Source organism: Ammospiza nelsoni, chromosome 14 (genome assembly GCF_027579445.1).
Source record: "Ammospiza nelsoni isolate bAmmNel1 chromosome 14, bAmmNel1.pri, whole genome shotgun sequence".
Classification (NCBI taxonomy): domain Eukaryota; kingdom Metazoa; phylum Chordata; class Aves; order Passeriformes; family Passerellidae; genus Ammospiza; species Ammospiza nelsoni.
In genome coordinates this window covers 18,755,914-18,779,725 of record NC_080646.1, presented here as the reverse complement: position 1 = coordinate 18,779,725, position 23,812 = coordinate 18,755,914, and the positions used below count along the sequence as shown (strand labels likewise).

Here is a 23,812-nt window from a genome sequence, read left to right as displayed (position 1 = left end):
TAGCTTTCATCATGGGGGACATGAAAACCCCTGACTTTGATGACCTCTTGGCTGCTTTTGACATCCCTGATCCAACTAGTCTCGATGCTAAGGAGACCATTCCATCAGCTGGGGAGGAGAATGAGAATCACCTGAAGTCCTCAGGAATGTGCATGGATGAGAATGTGTCCTTGTCCCACTCTCTGCCTCCCTCCGATGCACCCGTTGTCAGTGTGATAGTGAAGAACACGAGTCGCCAGGAGTCTTTTGAGGCAGAAAAGGAGGGGAATCACCTTGGAACTGGTCTGTTACACAATGGCTTTCGTGGCTCTGATCTGCCAGCTGAGGCTCATGCTTTAGTCCATAATTATGGCAAGTTTGAGTCAACTTTTATTAATGGTGACAGCTCGAGAGGTTACTCTGATAAATTGGACGAGTCCAAGTCAGAGCCTTTGCCAACATTTAGTCAGTTTAGCCCCATTTCCAGCCCTGAACCAGAGGACACGTTCAAAGAGAACAGTATTGGGGATAAACCCAAACATGCCCAAACTCCTTATTTTCCACCACCTTCAATATATGTCCCAACAGGGGCTTCAGTCCTGGATCATCTTAGGAAGGTGCCAGAGCCTGAATTAAGCATGTTTGATCAGTATTGTAAAAAGGAACAGAAGACAGAAATCCACTGCCAGCCAGAGAATAGGCTGGAAATGAGCAGGAGAGAGCAAGACAGAGCAGTGGAGAGGTTTGCAGAGTCAGGCAAGGACTTGTTAGACACCAACAGCTTTCTTGGGGAAGGCTTGGTGTTTGGAGACCTCCCTCACAACAATTTAGGAGATGGCAAGGGGTCTGTGCCCGAGCTAAACGTGTCTTCATCCATACCACCTCGGCAGAGGCTAAAGCCAACTCATTCCAAGCTGTCATCCTGTGTGGCAGCATTAGTAGCTCTTCAGGCCAAAAAGGTTGTGTGTATCCCAAAAAACGATCAGCCAAATTTTACCAAGGAACCTGGTCCTTTTAAAGACGGGACGAAGGGAAGCCCAAAAATGCCCAAGTCGCCAAAGAGTCCCCGCAGCCCCCTGGAGGTGGTGAGGAAGGCTGGCAAGCAGCCGGAGAGTCCTCGCAGCGTGTGCAGCGACAGCAGTGGGAAAGGCTCTCCTTCCATGGCAGCTGGCTCCCCGCCAGCCATTCCCAAAGTCAGAATAAAGACTATCAAGACATCTTCCGGTGAAATTAAAAGGACTGTAACTAGAATTTTGCCAGAAAATGATGAGTTGGGCAAGTCTTCAGAAGAGTCACCTGCAGAAACCTCTTCTGCCGAAGAGTTTATCAAATCTTTCCCCTCCCCTGATACTAGTGCAGTTACAGAAGGTGAGGCTGGCAGGAATTCAGCCAAAAACGGGGCTGCTGTGGCTATCCAGCTGTCAAATGTAGTGAGTCCTTACTCAGACAGTGTGAAAATGGATATTGCAAACAGCACTTGCACCGTGTCCTTATCTCCCCTGCCAAACTGCGGCGGCGGTGCCATCAAGGTGGGGGTCAAGAGGCAGCAGCCATCCAACACGGCCACCTCCAGCCTCCTTCCCAAAGCTGTGCACTTGGCTAATCTCAACTTGGTGCCCCACAGCGTTGCTGCTTCCGTTACAGCCAAGACATCGGCGCAGAGGCGGAGCCAGCCTCAGGTGACGCAGATGTCAGTGCCGCTGGTGCACCAAGTCAAGAAAGCTGCTCCCGTTGTCATGGAGGCATTCCACAAAGTGCTGCACAGTGCCAATCCAGTGCCCATATATACTCCAAACCTCAGCCCCCCAGCTGACACTAGTATTAATTTACCTGCCTCTGGGTATTGTTGCCTGGAATGTGGGGACTCGTTTGCCTTAGAGAAAAGCCTGACTCAACACTATAGTAGGCGAAGCGTTCACATTGAAGTCATGTGCACTCAGTGTTCAACTATGCTCCTTTTTTTTAATAAGTGTAGCTTGCTTAAACATGCACGAGATCACAAGAGCAAAGGATTTATCATGCAGTGTTCTCAGCTGCTCATGAAACCAATTTCCATAGACCAAATGTTTTCACCTTCTCCTACAAGCTCTTCAGCCTCTCCAGCTTCTCAGACTTTTCTCTCCTCCTCTCCTCCACCCAAGTCCAGTGCTGCTTCAGGAGGTGGGGTAGGGATTTCTGCAAGCACTCAGCCAGCCTTGCCTCTCTACACAGACCCACAGAGGCTAATCCGTCATGGATCTAAGTGTTTGGAGTGTAACAAGCAGGAGCAGGATTACGCTTCTTTAGCAGCTCATTACCAGAGAACCTCAGAAGATAATGAGAGACTGGTAAGTCATCATTTTAATGTTATTAGTTAAATCTCTCCTAGTTTAAAGAGATTGTCCTCAAGGGGAAAAGTAGGCATGGTGGTGGCAGATGAGTTGCTTTGCCTAAAAAATGCTTATGGGGAGAATTTGGAATGCACATGAGCCCAGACGCGTGCGTGTGAGATGTTTAGCATTGTTTGCTTGCCTTCTTTCTGCCCTCTGCCAGTAAAAAGAGCATAGTAAGGAGACTGTGGAGATCCTTGAGTGTCAGAGAAAGGTGATGGAGATGAAAGATCCCTTGGATGAGGCGTGCAGAGAAGCTGTAGGGGAGGCTCAGCAGAGCGTTACCTGGAACAGGTTTTTGTGCTGTAAGCGTGGCTGGAGGAGATCTGGCACAGCTCAGTGTTGCCTTTCTTGCAGCTGGTGCCAGAACCTTCCGTGTGAGGCATTGCACATGGGCTGTTATTGTTGCTGTTGGTGTGGTCAGCTGTGTGTGGGACAGGCCTGCTGTGGTATGTGGGGGAAAGGCTGGTTCTGGCTGCTTTTGTCCTGTGGGTGCATAGCAGGGTTCAAGAGCCTTGTTAGTGGCTTCCTGCCTTCCTCCTGTGCTGCCCTGCTCAGCTTTCCACCACCTTTAGGGACCTGGTTGGAATCCCCTTAAATTAAACTCCAGTTTAGGTTCCCCTGATGAAGAGAAGATGATTGTTGTTGTGGACCATACACTTAGTTTATGGCTTTTATTTTGGAAGATGTGGTCAGTCTTGTTTTAGTGTTAACCAGCTGCAGTTGAAGAGGAGGAGTACTCCCTTCTCCTTATCTCTTTGGAAGAGGTGAAAGCTTTCCAGCAGAGCTGGCTCCCCCTCCAAGGGCTGCAAAAACCAGGGCTCCATGCCAGCATTTGGGAGGATGACCATGTCTCTGCCATGGCTGTGAGAGCACCTGCACTCTCCAGAGCCTCCCTGTGCTGTTTGAACGGCTTGCAGGAGTATTGAGGTTACTGTGGTCTCATTTAGATAGTTTGTTATCTTAAATTCATCAGCCGCCAAAAAAAAAAATAGATTACGGCTGAATGGTTTTGATGTTGTAAAAAATGGTGAGGCCAAAAGGGATCAGTGTGGCCACGTAATCAGGTTTCTTGCCTGAGGCAGGTCAGTGAGCACTGCACTCTGTCAACACACCAACTTATTTTTCAACTCTAATGCTTTTTTGGGAAATGTCAGCAGTCTGGCATTAAAACTTCCAGGAGAAGGGATGCACTGAGTGCTCTAAAGTGATCTAAAATGTTAATCAGTGGCATTAAAAATGTACTTCCTTATTTCTATTGTGGGATTATCAATTCAGGAGTTCCTTAAAGAGGAAAAGAATGTGTGATATTAAGTATTTTTAGCTTGTAATCAAATAATTTATTCTGTAACTTAACCAAGAATAGAGTTTACGCCTCTCATGTCAAGTAGTTCTGCTAGATGTGGGATTATTTTTGGGGTATTTTTCTGAAGAGAAGCACTGGAAAAAGAGGCTACTTTGGAGCTCCTGAAACCAGTTCCTCTCTGTAAGATCTTCCCATGCTTACAATGCACAGGATGCATGCACTGCTCTGGGAGTCCTTTTCCACTGTGTATTTGCTGTCCTGCAGGCTGCCCAGTGCTGCTCCGTGCTGTTCCCAGAACATCTGTTTCAATAAAGTTGTTACAGTTCTAAAGGAAATAAGCATTTGTGCCCCATGCCTGTAATGGTGTGTGTGGGTTTGGCAGTAGCTGATGGAAACCATCCCTCTGCCTTTTTAGAGCCCACGTGTTTGGTGTCACTGGGCTGAGAGGTAAAAGGATGGGTGGAATTCAGAGGTCTCACGGGGATCCCTGATTCTCTGAGCTGCCCAAGGGAAAAGCTGTGGATGACCTTCACATCATGTGTAGCTCCCAGCAGCACCAAGGTCTGAGAAGCTGAAGGTTTTGCATATAGAGTATTAATGAATGTAATACTATTAATCACGGTGTGAGAAGGCTGTAGGTGAAGCTGTTGGAATTTGTGCCATAAACTCCTGGAAGAGGAGAACATGGCCACCCCTTTCTGAGAGATACCCTGACTCTGCATTAATTTAATTCTTTCTGTTTTGGTGAGAAAAAGGAGAAGTGTTGGTATAAGCAGGAGAGGATCAAGTGACAGATTTTGCAACACTTTCTTACATGGTAGAAGTGGTTAAAAACTCTGCAGAGTTGGGCCAGGACACTTGTTTTTTGTTAGAAATTAGGTGTAGAGAAATTCTTCCCTGTGATGGGGGGAGGCTCTGGTGTGGGTTGCCCAGAGAAGCTGTGGCTGCCCCATCCCCATAAATGTTCAAGGCCAGGTTGGATGGGACTTGGAGCAGCCTGGGATAGTGGGAGGTGTCCTGCCCATGACAAGGGGTGCCATGAGATGATCTTCAAGGTCCCTTCCCACCCAAACCAGTCTGAGTTTCTCTGATTCTCTGAAATTGGGTTACTGAGGAAGGCGTTGATGTAACACCTGTAATAAAGAGATTTTAGTGCCCTAGTAGTGGTTCAAAACCACCATGTCCACAGGGCAGAAGATGCTGATTTACATATTGGTACATCTAATTAAAACCACAGTCCACAGCAGTTGCTGTGCTTGATCCACAGCAAGCTGCAGTGGTGGGACAATCTAATCTGTCAGGATGCAGAAATAGCATTAATTGTTGTGGGCAAACCTGGTTATGAACCACATCCCTAGATCTCAAGGGACTAATTATCTAGAGTTTTAGCATAATTTTGTGCATTTTGAATAAAAACTGTGTATTTCTTCCTCCATACCTGATGTCTGTCTCACTGTGTTGGAATGTTGGTTTAGAAGTGGTGGTATGGAGTGTGGTTGTCATAATTTCTTAAAGACAGCAAAAAACTGCACTCTGATAAAAAATACAAAAAAAAAAATTTCCAAATTAATTTCTTATTCAATTTCAGAACTCAGGCACAAACTCTTTACCATGCCTCACTGAGAAATTAGGAAGTACTGATGCTTTCCACATAAAGACTTGGATTGATTTATGCCTTCTAAGGAGCTTCCAGAAGTAGCAGGGCAGGTCCCCTTTGTATTATGGCCAAAAGCTTTTAATCTGTGACTGTTCAGATGCTTGGTACTGGATTGTCTCTGAAAAATGAGGGTGCTTGGAAAGGGGAGATGAATGTATAATGGAAAGAGCAAGTTAAGCTGAAGGGAAAAGGTAAAAGCAATTTATCCACAGCACCTGGGTTTGTACTAGAAGGTGGAGAGCTGTGCAAAATAAGCCAGGTGATTTTTGATCCATGTTCTTGGAAGCTTTTCTGTTAAATGACACCAAATCTGGATGCACATCTGCTGTGACTGTACCTTGTGAGACCAAACAGGCTTTGAAGTGCTCAGTTCTGGTGCCTTTAACTCAAAAACGTTTTGGACGTGACAAGGGTGTGGCACCTTGCTCAGAAGGAAGGGCTGATCCAATGGGGTTGATGAAGAAAAGAAGCAGCAGGAGAGGCTTATTTTTCAGTGTGGTGTTTTCAGTTCCCCAGAAGCTGAAGGACAAACACCCTGTGATAAGAGGCAGGAATGATTGGATTGGAGAGGGGGAAGAGCCTGAGCTGTCTCTGCTCCATGAGAAAACTTACCCTGTGCTGATACTGAAGACTTTTCACTTCAATTGGAATTTCTTACCATGACTTTGTGAATTACTCTGACATTTTCAGGTTTCTCAGAGCTGCTTGAAAGGGGATTGTTGGTTTTTCTCTTTCTTCCAGATGATGGCTTGGGAAATACCTGGTGTTACATGGCTGTGGGTAAATCCTGCATAAATAGGATGGATAAATTACTTTCCTAGGTGTGGCCAAAATGTGAGTGACATGGCTGGGTCACATTTCTATTGCAGGAAGGAAGAAAGATAGTGATGTGGTCTGGAAGGAGGAAAAAGAGATTTGGAGCGAGTGGGAGGAGGAGAGGGGGATGATGATGTAGTTGAGAAGGTGCTGTGGTTTTCTAAAGGAAAGACCTTTAAAAAAATGATGGAGAGCTTGACCTTAATGTTGTATTTTTAAACATGTACATGATTGCAGTTGCTCAGAGCACAGCAGGGTTTATTTTGGTACAGAATATGTGTAGGATGAAGGCAGTTCCTCCCAGCTGAATACTGTGGTGGGATGGGATGGGATCTCCATGGCTTGCAGGGAGGATACAGGCTTGAATGATCCACTTCAGAAACATAAAGAACTGGGTTTATTAGATGTATGTTTTGAATGGATCATCTTGATGCCTTTTTTAGCAACTAGTGAGGCCAATTCTGCAATTTTTTCAAGCTTGTGAATCAAGCTGCTCAGTGGGACCTGTGTGCTGCTTTTCCATTGCTGAACTGCAAGAAGGAGGCAGTATGGGAATTAGAACAACTGGCAGGTTGGATTTGTTCAAAGCAGAAGCTGAGCTCTGTGTAGGCATTATCCTTGACAGATGTTGAAGAGGTGGTACCAGATGTTCCATGTAACTTCAGGTCTGTTTGGTTTGATACACTGGTGTCTTCTAGAGCAAGAGTTTTGGGCGTTGAAGGGGGAAGGATATGTAAGTAGGTGTAGTTTATGCCAAATTATATTTGTTTTTGGAATAGAGAAATGAGTTTATCCTCAACTCCTTGCTGTTCAATGAGATGGTTGCATGAAGAATGAATATAAAGGAGAAATTGGATTGCGAGGTTGGAGCAGAATCAGGTAAACTCCCAGAAATAAGTGCAGCTGGGATCAGGATTTTATGAGATCTCCTGAGGGATGGTTTCAGATATCTGTGGAGTTAATATTTGTGTTAAGGAGACCTTGTAGGGTGACTGTGTTAAAAAATTTGCTGAACCAAACTAACAAAGAAAGAAGTCATGGAAAATGTGGAGTTTTTTACAGGAGGTTCTAGATGATCTTTAAGACTGAGTGGGAATGGTATGAAAAGCAACCAAAGGCAGGATTTTTGATCTTGAGAACTCTCTGAATGACTGAGGTGACACAACTGTGCAGGAGATTTCTGTCAATCTGTGGTAATGCTCCCTCGTGCTAGAAATAACCGAGTTGGACAGGAGTGTATTGATTTGTTTATCAGGATAGATTGGAGTAACTGAGGGAAGAATGACCAGAAATGGAAACATGATCTCTTGAGGGGAAATTAAAACCACTTTATGAGTTTAGCTTGGCAAAGGCCTGGTAAATGAGGGTGGGTGGGTGTCCTTCAGCACTGAAGCAGACAAAGGATTAAGGGGGGGATAGTGGCACTTTTTTCCCCCACCAGAAAGTAAATCTGCCCTCAAGAAATGCTTCCTGTACTCACAGGAATTGCTCTGGGCAGTTCATCAGCATCAGGCAGTTTTCAGGGCTCAAATTACAGGAGAGGAACAAAGCCCATGCAGCTCCTGGTGCCTGAATTTGGGATGTGCTTTTCATTACAGGGTGTTCTCTATCCACTCTCACCCTGTGTCTGGTGTGATCTTTGTAGAATTGAGCTTTTTAATTTAGGGGCAGTAATGATGCAAAAGAGACTGAAATGGACTTATGGAGAAAATCAGAGGACAGTCTGTGATCAGCACAGGAATGAATTCTGGAAGAGTTTGCAGCAGAAGGAATGGAACAAAGGACACAAACTGGTTTTGAGACAGAGCTTATTTGTTTTCTTGGCAAGGAGAGACCACAATAACATGTGCAAGAATTAAAAGTACTTCCTGACCCTCTTGGGCATAATTGTCTATCTACTGGTAACCAGAGATATTTAATCCTTTTTTCTTTTCCTTTCTTATTTCACTTGACCACCCAAAATCCACCAAGGTAGCTACCAACTCTAATAAAGTACAGAACATAAACTCAGGACCTCTGAATTTTCTTGAACCTTTTGTTCTCCTTACTTTTTTCTTCTTCTTTTCTCTTTTTTTTTTGTCCAATAAGAATTTTTTAATGAGTTGTAATGTCTCCTGTTTATGTACCACCTACACAAATAATTTAAAAGCAATTTTATTGCTGTCTTTTCTTTTTCTTCTTCCTTCCCTGTCTTAAATCAATGCTTTATAATTTATTGGATAAAACTTACCAGGAGCTAGTAGAACCACATGCTGCCCTGCTAATTTCCGAGCAGCAAAAAAAAGAAAGGCAGCAGCTGTATTTTTCCTATTTTTCTCTTCCTTCCCCCCTTCAAGTTCATGTTTTAATTTAGAAAACAAGAGGTTTGAAAATCAGCAAAAAATTCCCTTGGCCCCATAAAGCACTGTTTTCTCCCTGTCCCAAACCAAGAGTGATTAATGCAGTCCTTTGGTACTAGTGAGGATAGATTTTATTTTTTAATGGAAATTTTCCCTGTGGATTTTGTAGAAGCAAAGGGATGGAAGATGTTCTGATGAAAGCATGTTGGGGAAATGGAGCTGCTGGGAGAGAAGACAAAGTGGCAGGATAGCAGAGCCTGCACCAAGGCCAGAGCAGAGGATGAGGAGGAGGGGCTGGTGAGGAAGAAAAGCCAGGGTGTGGCTCCATGTTCTGCTTAAATCAGTTTGTGATCTGTTGCCATGAGAGACCAATCCCACCCTCTCCTCCTTCCCCACCCATGCCTGGTCCTGGTGGTCCTGCAGGCCCCAGAGGACTGGGAGCAGCTGGAGGGAGGAGGATAAGGAGCAGGAGCAGGAACTGGAGGCCAGGACATGGCTGAGAGTGAGGAGGAGGAGGGGATAGCTGGAGACAGGGGGGTTGTCCTGGGTGGGATGGAAATGGGGTGGAAGCTGGTGTCTGCTGGCACTAAAAGGAACAGTCTTGCTCCTGCATTCTTCTTCCAGCTGGGCACCCATGATGCTGCCCCAGGCAAGCTGGAGCTGTGACTGGAGAGCTCTGTGGGTGACAGGGCCCAGGCAGTGGTGATGGTCTGCTCTGTCCTGCTGGGAGGAGAGGGTGCCCTCTGAAGTGTTTATTGCTGCAAACACCACAGACAATAAACACAACCTCCAACCAGAGAAACTGTGGCTGCTGCATGCCTGGAAGTGTTCAAGGCCAGATTGGCCAGGGCTTAGAGCCACCTGCTCTAGTGGGAAGTGTCCCTGCAGGGTACAGGCCTTTAACATCACCACTGTTAGGAAAGAGAGGGAATGTTCCTATGAACACATGGGGTCACACTGGGGGCTTGAAAGTGTGGATGTGAAAAGTCATTTAATCCACTATGGGATCATTTTAGCCAGTGGGAGTTCAGATTTCTGGTTGGAACTAAGTGCCCACCCAGCCTTCCTCCTCACACTCTGCCCTGCTCCATCATGGAGTCCTTCTGTGATGGTGTTCACAGGGGTCTGAGGGTGAGGGAAGAGATGAGGATCTGACTCCATGTTTCAGAAGGCTTGATTTATTATTTTATGATATATATATTACATTAAAACTATACTAAAAGAATAGAAGAAAGGATTTCATCAGAAGGCTGACTAAGAATAGAAAAAGAAAGAATGATAACAAAGGTTTGTGGCTGCGAGAGAGAGAGTCCGAGCCAGCTGACTGTGATTGGCCATTAAATAGAAACAACCACATGAGACCAATCACAGCTGCACCTGTTGCATTCCACAGCAGCAGATAATCATTGTTTACATTTTGTTCCTGAGGCCTGTCAGCTTCTCAGGAGGAAAAATCCTAAGGAAAGGATTTTTCATAAAAGATGTCTGTGACATCCTTCCCATGGGAGACAGTCTGTCACGAACACCTTTGTCGTGAGTCCTTTCCACAGTGCAGTTCTTGAGGATCTGCTCTGGGATCAATCCTTTCCATGGGGTGCAGTCCTGCAGGAACAGGCTGGAAGAGCATGGGCCTCCCATGGGGTCAGAGATCCTGCCAGAAATCCTGCTCCAGCAGGAGCTGCAGTGTCCTACAGAGCACATCCACTGTGGTCCTCCATGGATCAGAGGGGGACAGCCAGTGTCACCATGGATTCATGATGGTGTGCTCTGGCATCTGGGCTCTTATTCTCACATCTTCTCTCTCCTCTTTCCCAGCTGCTGCCCAGCATCTTTTACCTTCTCCTGATCTGCTATCTCAGATGTGCTGCTCAAGGGCTTGGGCTTGGCCAGTTCCATGTGCATTACAGAGCTCTGTGTGACTTGGGGACACCTTCTGGTGTCTTCTCAGAGGTCACCTGTCACAGGCATCTTTTATGAAAAATCCTTTCCTTAGGAATTTTTTCTCCTGAGAAGCTGGGAGGCCTCAGGAACAAAATGTAAACAATGGTTATCTGCTGCTGTGGAATGCAACAGGTGCATCTGTGATTGGTCTCATGTGGTTGTTTCTAATTAATGGCCAATCACAGTCAGTTGGCTCAGACTCTCTGTCCCAGACACAAGCCTTTGTTATCATTCTTTCTTTTGCTATTCTTAGCCAGCCTTCTGATGAAATCCTTTCTTCTATTCTTTTAGTACAGTTTTAATATAATATATATCAAAAAATAATAAATTCGCCTTCTGAAACCTGGAGTCAGATCCTCATCTCTTCCCTCATCCTCAGACCCCTGTGAACACAGTCACAGTCACCCCTGCAGCCCCTCCCAACCAAAACCTTGCCACATAAACCTGCTACAGTCAAAAGAAAATATGTCAAAACTGAAATTCTTGAAATTACAGCTGAGATCATAAAGAGAAAAGAGCTGCAGATTTGCAAATTCAGAAGGAAGCTGATTTGATGCAATATTGTCTAAGATCTGTGATGGATTTTTCCATTGCAATTCCACTTTGTTTCTCTAAGCTGTCGAGTTTCTAGATTTACATCAATGCTTTAACCAGGGATTTTTCCATGTATTAAAAATGCATTTTGTGTTTATTTAATAGCCTTAGTTTCCAGAGATAAGTTTTTATTGGAGTGCCTTACTGCAGGTGTGTTGGGACGATTGAGATGTGTGTGTAGGAGTTGGTCTTGGTGTAGGTCTGAGGAGGACACTGGATTTGGGAGTGTTGAAGAGTTAGTGAGGCTGAGGATGAATTGATGTGAGGTGGGAGGGAGCTGAAGGTCAGGCAGGCTCCCTCAGTGGCTGACAAAATAGGCTGCTATAATCTGAGGAAATAACAATTGCTGTCATGCTTGGATATGGTTAATAAGAATAAAATTAGAATAAAATCTCTACGTTAGGGTTCTAGGTTTTTCTTCTTCAAATGAATAATCTTGAGTTTCTGTTCTTTTCATCCCTGAATTGAGCATGTTAATGCAATGATGTGTGTTCATTTAGAGAGAACCTTGGCAGGAGTTTAGTTCAGTTATCACAGCAACAGCAGATTCAGTTCTCTGCCTGCTGCTTCTCCCCAGACTGGTAAAATGTTGTGTGGCAGTGCTGTCACCTGGATGGTTGAAATAAGTCCAAAATAGCCCTCCAGGCATCTGGAGCCAGTGACCCCAGAGGGCTGTGGGCAGGGGGGCAGAGGGGGCAGAGGTGCCAGCTGTGCCCCCAGAGGCAGCACATGGCAGCCCTGCAGTGCCACCCTGCTGAGGGACACAGGGGCTGGCACTGATCCCAGCCAGGCAGGCAGGGAGAGCTACTGAGAAGTTAACCTTTAACTTTAACTAGTAATTGGTCACTGTTATTTTTTTATTTTTAATAGCAAGAGGATCCTGCTAATCTCTGTGATCCCTTGGCTGCCCCAGCAGTTCTGCCCAAAGCAGAAAAATTACAGCTTGCAAAAGGCTGGATTTGGGAAGAACTGGGGTTTTAGGGCACCACTGGTAGGGGATTTTTGGTTTGAATATATTAGGGGTAAGCATTTTTTGAAACATTAACAGTCTGCAAATACAGTTTCTGTTCCCCTATGACTGTTTAACTTTGAGTCTTTAGTATTTTTTTTTAAGAGATAATTTGGCTTGTGAATCTTTTTCCAAGCCCTGGTTCCATGCCATAGGGTTGCTGCCCAGGTGTTTTTAGCTGATGCTCCATGATGATCATGCCAAGGTGGATCCTTGTAGTCTGGGGGCAGCTCTTAAGTGGATGTGAGCTCCATGACCATCACTTAACTCTGGAACTGCAGAGACTAAAACTGCTGGAATGTTTCTTTGCTCATGCCAATTCCCTTTCCACAGGCACTGTCTGGGGCAAAACTCTTGTGTTACTATAAATGCCCTAATTTGCAAACACCTCCATGGCCACAGGGTTGGGTTTAACAGACAAACTTTTTTGAGTGGTGTATATTTTTTTTCAATCTGCACTGTATCTCAGTGAATATTTAATTTTTTCCCCTTTTGAAGAAGCTAATAAGTAAAAATGGGAATCAGCTCAAGTATTCCAAAATGGCTGAGCTTCTGAGCATTTGTCTGTGTGTGAATGTGACTTGTGGAAGAAAAGCCCGAATGAAATGTGGCAGGCAAACCAGAATTAAAGAAAATTTGTAATAAATAACTCTTGATTAAAGCATAGGCTATGGGAGTATGAAAAACACAGACATTACACAACTGAATCCTGTCCTGGTAACATGTTTTAGAAATAACTGACTAATGAATGTCTCAAATTGCTGCCAGACTTCTTTGAAAAGTCATGGAAAACTAGGAGAGAGATAAAAATGTGACATCTGGAACCAAGTAATAATTGCTCATACGGAGCAGAGGAGTTGCAGAAGGAGGAACCAGTCTGTGTCCCAGACTGAGCGTTTGGTGGGGAGCCCAGCATGGCTGCACCCTGGCTCCTGCTGCCAAAGGGGTGAGCAGAACCTCCTGTGATCCTCCTGGCAGGGTGGCTGCCAGCTGTACCTGCAGCTGGTGAGAAAAGGATGAGTGTGAGCAGGAAGGCACCATTATGGTTTTTTGTTTCTCTGACTGGAACCTTCCTCAGCTCTAATGTGTTCCTTGCTTGGTTCCTTCCTACTCATTTGTGTGTAGGGCTGAGGGTAATAAAATGAACCAAGACACATGGCTGTGTCTTTTTGCAGCCAGTCCTTGTGGTGAGCCCTTATCTATAATATGCTGAGTTACTGGATTATGATCATCAATCTTTGCTCTTTAACTTTCCCAGATATTTGGAGGTTATTTTGAAGAGCCAAAATGCCAGCAGAACTTCCTGGGGACCTTGCTGTGTCTTTTCTTCTAACCACTGAATTATCCAAGCAAACTCCTTCTTTTATGTGGTGGTACCTCCTCAAAATCCTGTAGTGAAGGATTTTGCAAAGCTGTTTGGGAAATCCAGGTAGCCTGATGATCCACTGGAGCTCAGATCTTCCTTACCCTTGTGGTTGTTGACTCCTCAGGAGAGCCTGGATTGTTCCCTGGGGCCAGAAGGGAGAAGCTGCATTGACTTTTCCCAAGTTCAGAAGTAATGCTGCTTGAGGATGAGATTTTCCTTATTCTTACTCATTTATCTCTCTTCTTTTCTGTTTACTGTCCAATGTCTTGGCTCTTCACATGACAATGTGAATTTGGAGGCTTGGGCTGGTTTATGTCCCCCCTGTGGTGTGTGGTGTCAGTGTGGGAATCCTTTTAGCTCCTTCAGTGGTGCCTGCAGGAGCAATGAATTAATTAATTTAGCTTTATCCTCACTGAGTATTGCTTTTTATTCCTGTATCATGTGTCCACGCTTTTTGGCAGGCTTTTGCCAGGCCTGAAGTAGATAACCACAATTTTGGTCCCCAAGCTTTCCTGGCCTGTGTTGGTATGATTTTGGTCCCTGGGACCCTTTCACATAATGCAGGAGGTGACAGGAGCTGGCTGCTCCTCTGACATCCCCAGGAGCAGTGCCCAGGCATGGAGTTCATCAAATCCTCAGTGGGTTTGGCATATTTTAGCACAAGAACACACAGGATGGTGAAAATTCAAAATGCTGATTGATTCTGGGAGCAGTGGGTATGACACGCAGGGGAGGAAGAGGTGAGCCTCAAACTGACTTAAAATCAAAACTAAATTGGCTTTGACAAGGCAGGATCTGGAGAGAGTGTTTCTCACTGAGTTTCTCACTGGGGCAAAGGTGCTTTCAGCTTGTGCTTGTGGTGCCTCTGCCTTACATAATAGTTGAGATCACAGCAAGAAGTCCCATTTGAATAATGCCAGGGAGATAAATTCTCCATTCTCAAGCCAGTTAGAAAAAAATATCTTAAACACAATAAAACTGATTTTACTTATTACTTACTGCTCTTATTTACTATGAATTTATTGCTTATTACTTACTTTTGTAGCTCTTACTTGGGGATTTGAGAGTGCATTGGAGAATTAAAGGTCCCACTCAGCTCCTTGCAGAGAGATCCTGGGGGATTTTCTATTTCTCATTTTCCCATTCCCATGGCCCATTTGCACTGGTTTTGTTTGCTGAAATTAGGGGACTTCTGCAGCATTTGAAATGCTCTTGAGCTTCCTTTAATTGCCCATGGGTGTGTACATGGCAGTCCCGCCATGTGGTTTTTCCACTAATTTCTCTCCTTCCTGGAGAAACAATTTCTCCTCTAAACTGAAGTTGTGTCACATCTGAAGCTTTCCAGGTATTTGGCAATTTCTCAGTTTTCACTTTTGTGTGCCTAATTTTTTATTCCCTTCCACCCTGTGAACCTTTCAGGTTTGTCACAGCTTTGCATTTTATTGTAAGTGATGCTTTCTCTTACCTGCAGGGGTTTTGACATTTCCCTGATGGGTGTTATGTAGTGGAGCACCACAGAGGTGCTGCATGAAATAGGAATGATACAGAAAAGGGAGTTGGCCATTGATTTTATTCTATTTCTTTGTCAGATGTAGGGGCTTCTGTCTCATGTTTCTACCCTGACTGCCAGCAGTGAAATCCATGTAAATTATTTAGTTAAATTACTTGATTTGATAATCCATAATTAGCTGCATGCTGCTGTTTATTCTTAAGTTAGAGGAGTGATTTTGCATGGGATGATAAATGTTGGGAGACAGTTTTTGCTCCTGGAGGGCTCAGAGTGGGCTGGGATCTGCTCCAGCTTTACTCCTGCTCAGGCATCCCATAATGTGCTTCCTACAGAGGAGGAGTAGCTGCTCCTGGGCTTTGCAGGAGTGCAGAGACACCTGTGAAAGGGAGCAGAGGTTTGACAGCTGTTGAAAATGGGGCGATACATCCACATAAAAACTTTACGTGTCAAATAAATTGCGCTTCTGCAAAGAGGTTTTGGTAGCAAGCATGTGTGTAAAAATGGATTTCATTAAGGATGAAACAGGGAGAGAAAGAGGCTTTGTATTATTTCTGGTCATCAGGAAGTTTCTGTAAGGGAACCATAGTTTGTGGTCTTGGAAAGTTGAAATTTCATCTGATACAAAGAAATTTTGCAAGAGACTCAGCAGTTGTTTTGGTGGGGAAGGTGCACATGAGGACTGCACTGCCTTCAGCAGCAGGTGCTTGGAGTCAGGCTGTAATTTTCCTCCTTTTTTGTGATCTTTTAGTGTGGGGTGAACTCTTGTTGAGAAGAGTGCTCTCCTTCTCAAGTCAGGAAACGAAAGTGCTGAGCATTCAGAATATCGTGAGAGCTAAGAGGTGAAAGAGTTTGCTTTCCTTTTCTATGGGGAAAAAAGGAAATAAACAAGAAAAGATAAAGAATAAAATAAAAGAATAAATAATAAAATAAAGAATAAACAATAAAAGATGTGGTTTAAATATGGAATGGTTAACTGTGGAAGATGTTGGGAAAAGATGATAGGAGACTGGTTAAAGAGCTTTGTGCATCTGATGCTGCTCATGAGAGCTAAGAGGTGAAGGAGTTTGCTTTCCTTTTTTATGGGGAAAAAAAGGAAATAATTAAAGATAAATAATAAAATAAAAGAATAAATAATAAAATAAAGAATAAACAATAAAAGATGTGGTTTAAATATGGAATGGTGGAAGAAGTTGGGAAAAGATGATAGGAGACAAGTTAAAGAGCTTTGTGCAGTTGATGCTGCTCATGAGAGCTAAGAGGTGAGTTTGCTTTCCTTTTTATGGGGAAAAAGGAAATAATAAAAGATAAAATAAAAGAATAAATAATAAAATAAAGAATAAACAATAAAAAATGTGGTTTAAATATGGAATGGTTAACTGTGGAAGATGTTGGGAAAAGATGATAGGAGACTGGTTAAAGAGCTTTGTGCGTCTGATGCTGCTCATGAGAGCTAAGAGGTGAAGGAGTTTGCTTTCCTTTTCTGTGGGGAAAAAAGGAAATAAGCAATAAAAGATGTGGTTTAAATATGAAATGGTTAACTGTGGAAGATGTTTGGAAAAGATGATAGACTAGTTAAAGAGCTTTGTGCAGTTGGTGCTGCTCATGAGAGCAGAGGTGAGTTTGCTTTCCTTTTTTATGGGGAAAAAAGGAAATAAACAATGAAAATGTGGTTTAAGTATGGAATGGTTAACTGTGGAAGATGTTGGGAAAAGATGATAGATTAGTTAAAGACTTTGTGCAGTTGATGCTGCTGCTAGCGCAGTATGCCTGTTCTTCCTTCAAACCTGGAAGTTTTCTAGGGTGAATTTAGGGAGGGAAAAAAACCCCAAGTAGAAAATAACTCCCAAATGTAACCTTTCTTCCCTCAGACGTGCCAAGTGTGCCAGATGATGCTGCCCAACCAGTGCAGTTTCTGTGCTCACCAGAGGATCCATGCTCACAAGTCCCCGTACTGCTGCCCCGAGTGCGGCGCCGTGTGCCGCTCCGCCTACTTCCAGACACACGTCAAGGAGAACTGCCTGCACTACTCCCGCAAGGTTGGCTTCAGGTGGGTGCTCCAGGCTCCCGGGGAGCTGGCATTTACACCTCTGCACTGAGGCATCCCTCTGGCTGTCCTGGATTGCCCAAACCTCTGCCCAGGGGGCTCAGAGACCCTGGCACAGAGCCCAAGGCACGTGTGATTTGGATTATGTGATGTGCTTGTGTGTGTGCCCCCAATGGCATTATACTCCAAGACACACTTGACCTAGTGGTTAAAGTTTTAACCTCTGCTGAATTCTACCTGCAGGAAGACAAGGTTCAGAGGATGCCACCTTGGAATTACCTGGGCTTGCAAATCACTGCGTGGACCATTGTTCCGCAGAAACTGGAAATTAAGAGTGATCCCAAAACCTTAGCAGATCTCCATTCCTTGTGTGGGTCTTTGACCTGGGTCAGGCCTTGGCTGGGCCTCACCAAGACCACCTAGCTCCCCTTCTCAATTTATTGAAGGGAGAGAGAGAGCTAGCCTCTCCCAAGGAACTGGCCTCAGAGGCAAAACCTGCCATGCAAAAAGTGCAGAAGGGATTCCTGCCCATGCCCGATTCCCACAAATTAAAAACAAACCTTTAGGGAGGCTTTTGGGATGTGAATGGTACGGATTGTCTGCTGCAACAAGGCTTAAAACCTCACACCACCTATTGGCACCTATTGAATTCCTCTCAATGTTTAATGTTGTTAAAAGGTTTGGTGTTGGAACGTGGGATAAAGAAGAAGTGTATGCAGTATGGTGCAGGGGAGGAACCCAACAGCTCTAACTGTTGAGGCTCCTGAGCAGCTCTGGGTAACTTTGGCAGCCACTCTTCTGTGGGGTTTTTAATCATTACAGCTTGCTGGTGATGGATATTGTGGGGTTGTGTGTGATTTGGTTTGGGATTTGGGTGAAGTGTAGGTGTATCTAACTTGTCTCTCCAGCTTGCAATGGAATCCCTACCAGGCAGGCACACATTGTGTCTTTTGCTGCTGCTACCCATGGAAGGAACAGGGATACAGCAGCTCTTTTTGACTTGGTCCAATGGAAGATTTCTGCATCACAATTTGGGTCCAAATTGTCAACGCTTCTCTTTTGAATTTTGCTGACTGAATTGTTCTTTTGAGCCCACTTGCCAATCATGGTTTGGTTGGGTGTCAACAATTATGGTCCATGGAAAAAATTACTCACCTTATATGAGGATCTGCAAGCCATGAAAGTCTAAGTAGAATAATAGTTTGTCACATGGTGAAAAATAGATTTTTTGGGTTTTTGGAATGGGGTTCAGGAGGCAAGATGGAGGAATCTGGGCGTGTCCAGCCTTTCTCCTTCTTCTTCTTCTTGGCCTCCATCTTCTGCTGTGATGCTGGCACTTTTGGATTGGTTTAGAGTGGAAGCTCACTGTCTAACATAGAGGTGATGGGTATTGGGAAATTATGGTAAATAATGTACACATAGTTTTAGTATAAAAAGAGAACACCACCTCTGAGGGCAGGCAGAGTGCCTCTGTCTGACCTGCTGAACAGACCTAGGCAGGCCACAGAAAGAATTTTATAGATAAGAAACAATAAACAACCTTGAGAACAAGAATAGAAGAGTCCTGACTTCTTCTTCGACCACCAGACTGGGAAAAGAGACTTTCTGACACATCTTGGGGTCACTGTGAGCAGCAGAATCCTGAGAGCTGTGCTGGCTGTGCTCCCTCCCAGTTTGTTTTACAGCTCTCTGAAGGGAGGTTGTGACTGGTGGGGTTGGTCTCTCCCACCTGGCAGCACTGACAGAACCAGAGGACACAGCCTCAAGCTATGTCAGGGAGGTATAGCTTGACTTGGGTATTAGGAAGAAATTTTTCACTGAAAGAATAATAAAATACTGGAATGCTCTTCCCAGGGAGGTGGTAGAATCACCATCTCTGGGTGTGTTTAAAAACAGACTGGACATGGCACAGGGTGCTGTAGTCTAGGTCAGGTGTTAGGGCACAGGTTGGACTCTATAATCTTAGAGGTCTCTTCCAACCTCATTATTCTGTGATTCTGTTGTGTGTCTTCTCACTGGCATAGCAGGAGGAAAAAAAAAACCTGGTCCTTGACTTAGGATAAACCTAACTTAGCAAAAAGCAAAACATCAGTGTGTTATCAATGTTATTCACATTCTGAATCCAAAACACAGCACTGTAGCAGCTACTGAGAGGACTTTAACTGTTTCATCTGAAACTAGGACATCCATGCCAGGGAGCTCAGGCTCCCTGTGAAGCTGGATTTACACCTCTGCAGTTTGGGTGTGCTTGTGAGGTTGTGGCTGTGCCCTCTCCTGATTTGTTTTGTGTGTTTTTTCACTGGCAGAGCAGGAGACACACACACACAAAAAAAGTCCTTGATTTAGGATAAACATAACTTGGCAAAAAGCAAAACATCAGTGTGTTATCAGTGTTATTCTCATTCTGAATCCAAAACACAGCACTGGAGCAGCTACTGAGAAGAAATGAACTCTGTTCCATCTGAAACTAGGACATGCATCCCTGGAAGTGCTCAAGGCCAGGTTGAACAGGGCTTGAAACCACTGGGTGTAATGGAAGGTGTCCCTGCCCATGGCAGGGAGTGGATGGGATGAGTTTAAAAGTCCCTTTTAACCCAAAACATTCTGTGACTCTGAACTGTGTCTTTCTTACAGCAGAACTGAAAGTGGATGTAGCTGGAGCTTGGCATGGTTTTCTGCATGACAGGACACATTTGAAATGGGAAATAATTACTAACTGGATTTAAGAGAGATTTCTGAGAGCAGACATTATTTTGTGGTGTCTTTGAGCTGAAAAGCTCTTGTATTGAATTCACGTTGCAGCTGGATGTCTCAGGATTGATACTTACAGCAAAAAGATTGCAGATCTTAATCCTGTAAATCTCCTTAAGGCTTGAATTTATATTTATGTCAGTTGTAATGGGCTGAGGATGTATGCCTTTATGAGAAGGGCACAGATTATTTCCTTCTATGCCCCTGCAAATGTCCAAACATTTCTCATGAGCTGAGACAGGTGGAGAAGGCTCCCAAGGTTCTGGATGTGGTACAATATCTTTTCTCCAAGTAAACTGCTTGCTCTAATAACATGTTACTTTTCCCTATGAGCCTTCCCTCCTTTTCATGTTTAGATCACCTGAGCTGCTGCACAGCCCTTAACACATGATGGTTTGCTTGGGAGATGAGACTGGGTGATCTTTTGAGTTTCCTTAAAGTTCTGTTTTTCTCTTGGTTGCCATTAAATACTCTGAGAATTCAAACAAACAGGGCAATTTCTGCTCTTGGAGATGTTCTTTTAAGATGTCTGCAACTTCAGGAAGCTCTGCTGTGTGGTTTGGTCTGAATCACACTGAGGTTTTCAAGGGCTTTTTCTTTCAACTGTGAAGACAAGAGGCACATAACAAACTAATTCTGAGTTTAATTATATACAGATAAGGTTTTTTAATGTGGGATCTGATTTGAAGAGACCCAGCCCACAACAAAGAATTAATTCCATCACATATTAAATGGCTCTGACACTGGGGCTGTTTGAAAAGGAGTTAATCTGGGGAGGGGGAAAGCTGGAGCAAAAAATGTTTTCCCTGAGATGGAAAAAGGGGTATGGAGGAGATGTCAGAAAATTAACTTGGGTTTGGTGCAGTTCTTGGGACTTCAGTGGCACCTGGGAATCCAGTAAGGAGAGCTTCCACCTTTCTGCAGATGTCTTTAGCAGATATCTGCTCTCTGTTCCAGGGACATTAATGGAGCTCTAAATGAAGGCAAAGCTCACGAATTATACTTAAAGATTTTTTAGCTTTACCCAGCTTCTCTAAAAGCTGAATTTCTTTAACTTCTCTTCTAATTCACATCTACTGAAGCTCATTTCTGAAAGCTGGGTCCACCAGACAGGTCAATGTCTGACTGTGCCATCCTTGTTATCCTGCCTGACTCTGCTGCAGGGCTGATGTCACTGACATTGTTGAAAACAGAAGAGAGAAATTCTGGTTGCAGAACCATCTGATAATCTGTGGCATCTGCCCTGTAGTCACAGAGTGACTTAATTATTTTCTTTCACATTTCTTACTTGCAGAGCTGAAAAGCTGAGGAATTCTTTAAATCCCTCCTGGGATCAGCTTGACTTTAGCTGCTTCTCTTTATGTCCCTATTTTTCTTGAATTTCTGGAGCACAGGTTTGGCTTTGTGATAAGTCCTTATTCCGTCTCCTTTTCTGCTCATAACCCTATGCTTTTAATTAAATTTGGGCTATGGTTGTTTTATTTGGAGTTGAGTCATGGCTAGTGAATGCACTGAAAATGAGAATGGTCTTCTACAGTTAAAAATGAAACTTTACAAGATTGTCCTAAATGCTCCTTTCTTCTTGGCTCTAAGTATCACCTTCCCCCTTTTTTTCCAAGCCCCTTCCAGGTGTCTCCACTAATTTGGGACTCATTTTTCTGCTTGGTGCCATTTGGAGAATTGAGGGGCTGGAAGGTGATGGCATAGAAAGCGTTCTGAGGGTTAAGACAACATCTTGTAGCTGTTATCTCCTCTCACAGAATGCTTTCCAAGACTTCCAGCCAACCCTCCCTGCCCTGAGGGATCCAGCAGCACTGGGGATGATAGCAGGATTTGCAATTTGCAGGAATTACATGGCAAGCCCCTTGACATCCTCCATCCACTTTGTTCAGCTAATTAGTTTATGAGACCTTGTCCTTCTGGTACTGGGATTCTTAATTACAACGTGGCTGTTGTTTAGACTTCCATTTAGTGTAAATTAAATTAACCTGTGATTCTTTGACCCTGAGTTAGTGCTTGTTTCAGTCCTCATTCTTAATGAAGTACTTCCCAAAATCAAGCATCAGGCAGAACCATCTCTTTTTAATTCAGGGAGTATTTGTGGAGGAAGCCCCTTGGATATTCCTTACTGCCAGGATTGGTATTTGTTCTTCCATTTATACTTTGGGAATTCATTCTTCCACAATAACCTGGTTCCTGGTGTTAGTTACTGTGTTAGAAAGTCTCTCTCCCCCTCTCATATGTTGAGGATCAGGCTTGAAGGCAGAACTACCCCAGCAGAATGTTTTCATGCTTCCCCAAAGGTCACACCAGCTTCTGTCACTGCTTCCCTCTTGAAATTTAAGAAAACAGCAATTCTGTGTTTTCTTAAAAGTGTGGGGGAGAGGGTTTGGCTCCTTCAGGCTGGCTTCTGCCTAATGAGTTTTTGAAGTGCAACTTCAAAGCCTGGGCTTGTTTCCTAAACGCTGCTGGGAGGCTGGTTTGGAGGGAAGGATATTCCAGCAGCTTGTTTGTTTATGATAGGGGCTTGGAGCTGTGCCAGGGCACGATAGATAGCTGGGGTCCATCTGTGCCAGCAGCACTGAGCACACTCCCCCAGCAGTGCTGTGGGCAGACACAGCCCTCAGGGGAAGGAGGGAAAGGGAGCAAAAACCTGTTCATGAGGTGAGGAGGTCATCCCTTGTGCATCTCTCACATCCCACCTGTGCAAGGTTGGCCCTTGCATTGCCAGGCTGGGCTCCCCTGCTCTAACAGCTGGACATGCAGTGCTGGCTTAAGCAGAGTTCCACTGGTGTCATTCTGGTGGAATATCCTTGGGAGAGGCTGTTCTGGTCCCACATCAGCAGAGGTGCACCAAACCCTGTGGCTGGTGTACTGGGGACAGGTGACTGCATCCTCACATGCCCTTGGAAGCTGGAGTGTGGCCTCTCTGAGCACAGCAGGCAGATGTGGGGAGTGTCAAAGTGAAATGAAGTGAGGCTGCTGATTGTTGCCATCTTGTGGGAATGTGAGGCAGGACCTGTCACAGGTGTGTGTCTGGAGGAGAGGCCAGCTGGGAACAGCAGGGTGGCCCCGCTCTCCTCTTGGCCTTGTTTTCAGCTGCTGAGAAGATCCTTTTCTGCTTCTCCCTTTCTCTTCCCTGAGCAGCCAAACAGCCCTTCCAGACAAGCACTTTCTAGGCAGCACCTGTATCTTAATGAGCTTTATCAGTTTCTTGGGTGTTTCTGTTGCTGCTGTGATTTTCTGGAGTTCACTGCAGCAGCAATTGCTGAAGATTCCTGACTGGATATTCTTTATTTGTACTGGGTATTTGTGCCACAGGGAGATCTCATCAGGTACTTAGTCTTTCACTTGTGCACTGTGCTGGAATTGGCTTTCACAGGTACAGGGCTGACATTCTGTTGAACCACATCTTCATTCTTTTTTGGGTTGTTTTAGTCTCTGAAGGTTTCTTTTATAGATCTTGTTGGTACCATTTAGCTGTGAGTTCTGCCCAGATTCCTGTATTGTATTCCTCCTTGACTCTTCCACATTAACACAGAAGAGATTGAACTGATTGAATCAAGGACCCACCACAGCCTGGTCCTCCTTCCTTCTGTGCCATTCCATGGGTGTGATGGAAGTGGTGCTGTGTCTGTAACTCAGCTCTTTGTCCTGCCTCCTCCAGGTGCATCCACTGTGGAGTTGTCTTCATGACCCTGGCCATGCTCAAAGTGCACATCCACGAGAAACACTGCGAAGTCTTCCACAAGTGTTCTTTTTGCCCCAAGGCCTTCAAGTCTGCTGACACCACCATGGCTCACGTGGCCAGCCAGCACCCAGCAGAGCCTCACAAGACTACTCAGTAAGTGTTTTGGTTTTATCTCTTCTCCTTTGCTGGATGGATCCAGGATTCCCCCTTTCCCTCACAGTTTTTTATCTAGTTTTGTTTTTTATCCTTGTATAAGATGAGCTGCTGCTTTGTCTGCCAGCAGGGGTCTGTTCCAAACCAGAGCATGCCTTGGTACAAACACAGTCTCCTGGGCAGGAGGAGAGGGCTTTGGACAAGCAAGAGCTAAACATTCATAAAAGGAATTTAATTGTCACCTCTTTGTCCAGCAGGACCCTCAGTGGCACCTCTTGGTACATGTC

At 44.6% G+C, this 23,812-nt stretch overlaps 1 protein-coding gene across 1 annotated transcript in view; it reads left to right on the top strand.

Annotated features, from left to right (window-relative positions):
• ZNF592 (zinc finger protein 592) overlaps positions 1-23,812 on the top strand; it is a 38,632-nt gene that overhangs the window by 3,670 nt on the left and 11,150 nt on the right. Inside the window, exons 2-4 of the mRNA XM_059482349.1 lie at positions 4-2,306; positions 16,755-16,933; positions 23,349-23,525. Of these exons, the coding sequence (XP_059338332.1) occupies positions 12-2,306; positions 16,755-16,933; positions 23,349-23,525 (2,651 nt within the window). The 5' untranslated portion in view covers positions 4-11. The remainder of the gene's footprint in view (positions 1-3; positions 2,307-16,754; positions 16,934-23,348; positions 23,526-23,812) is intronic.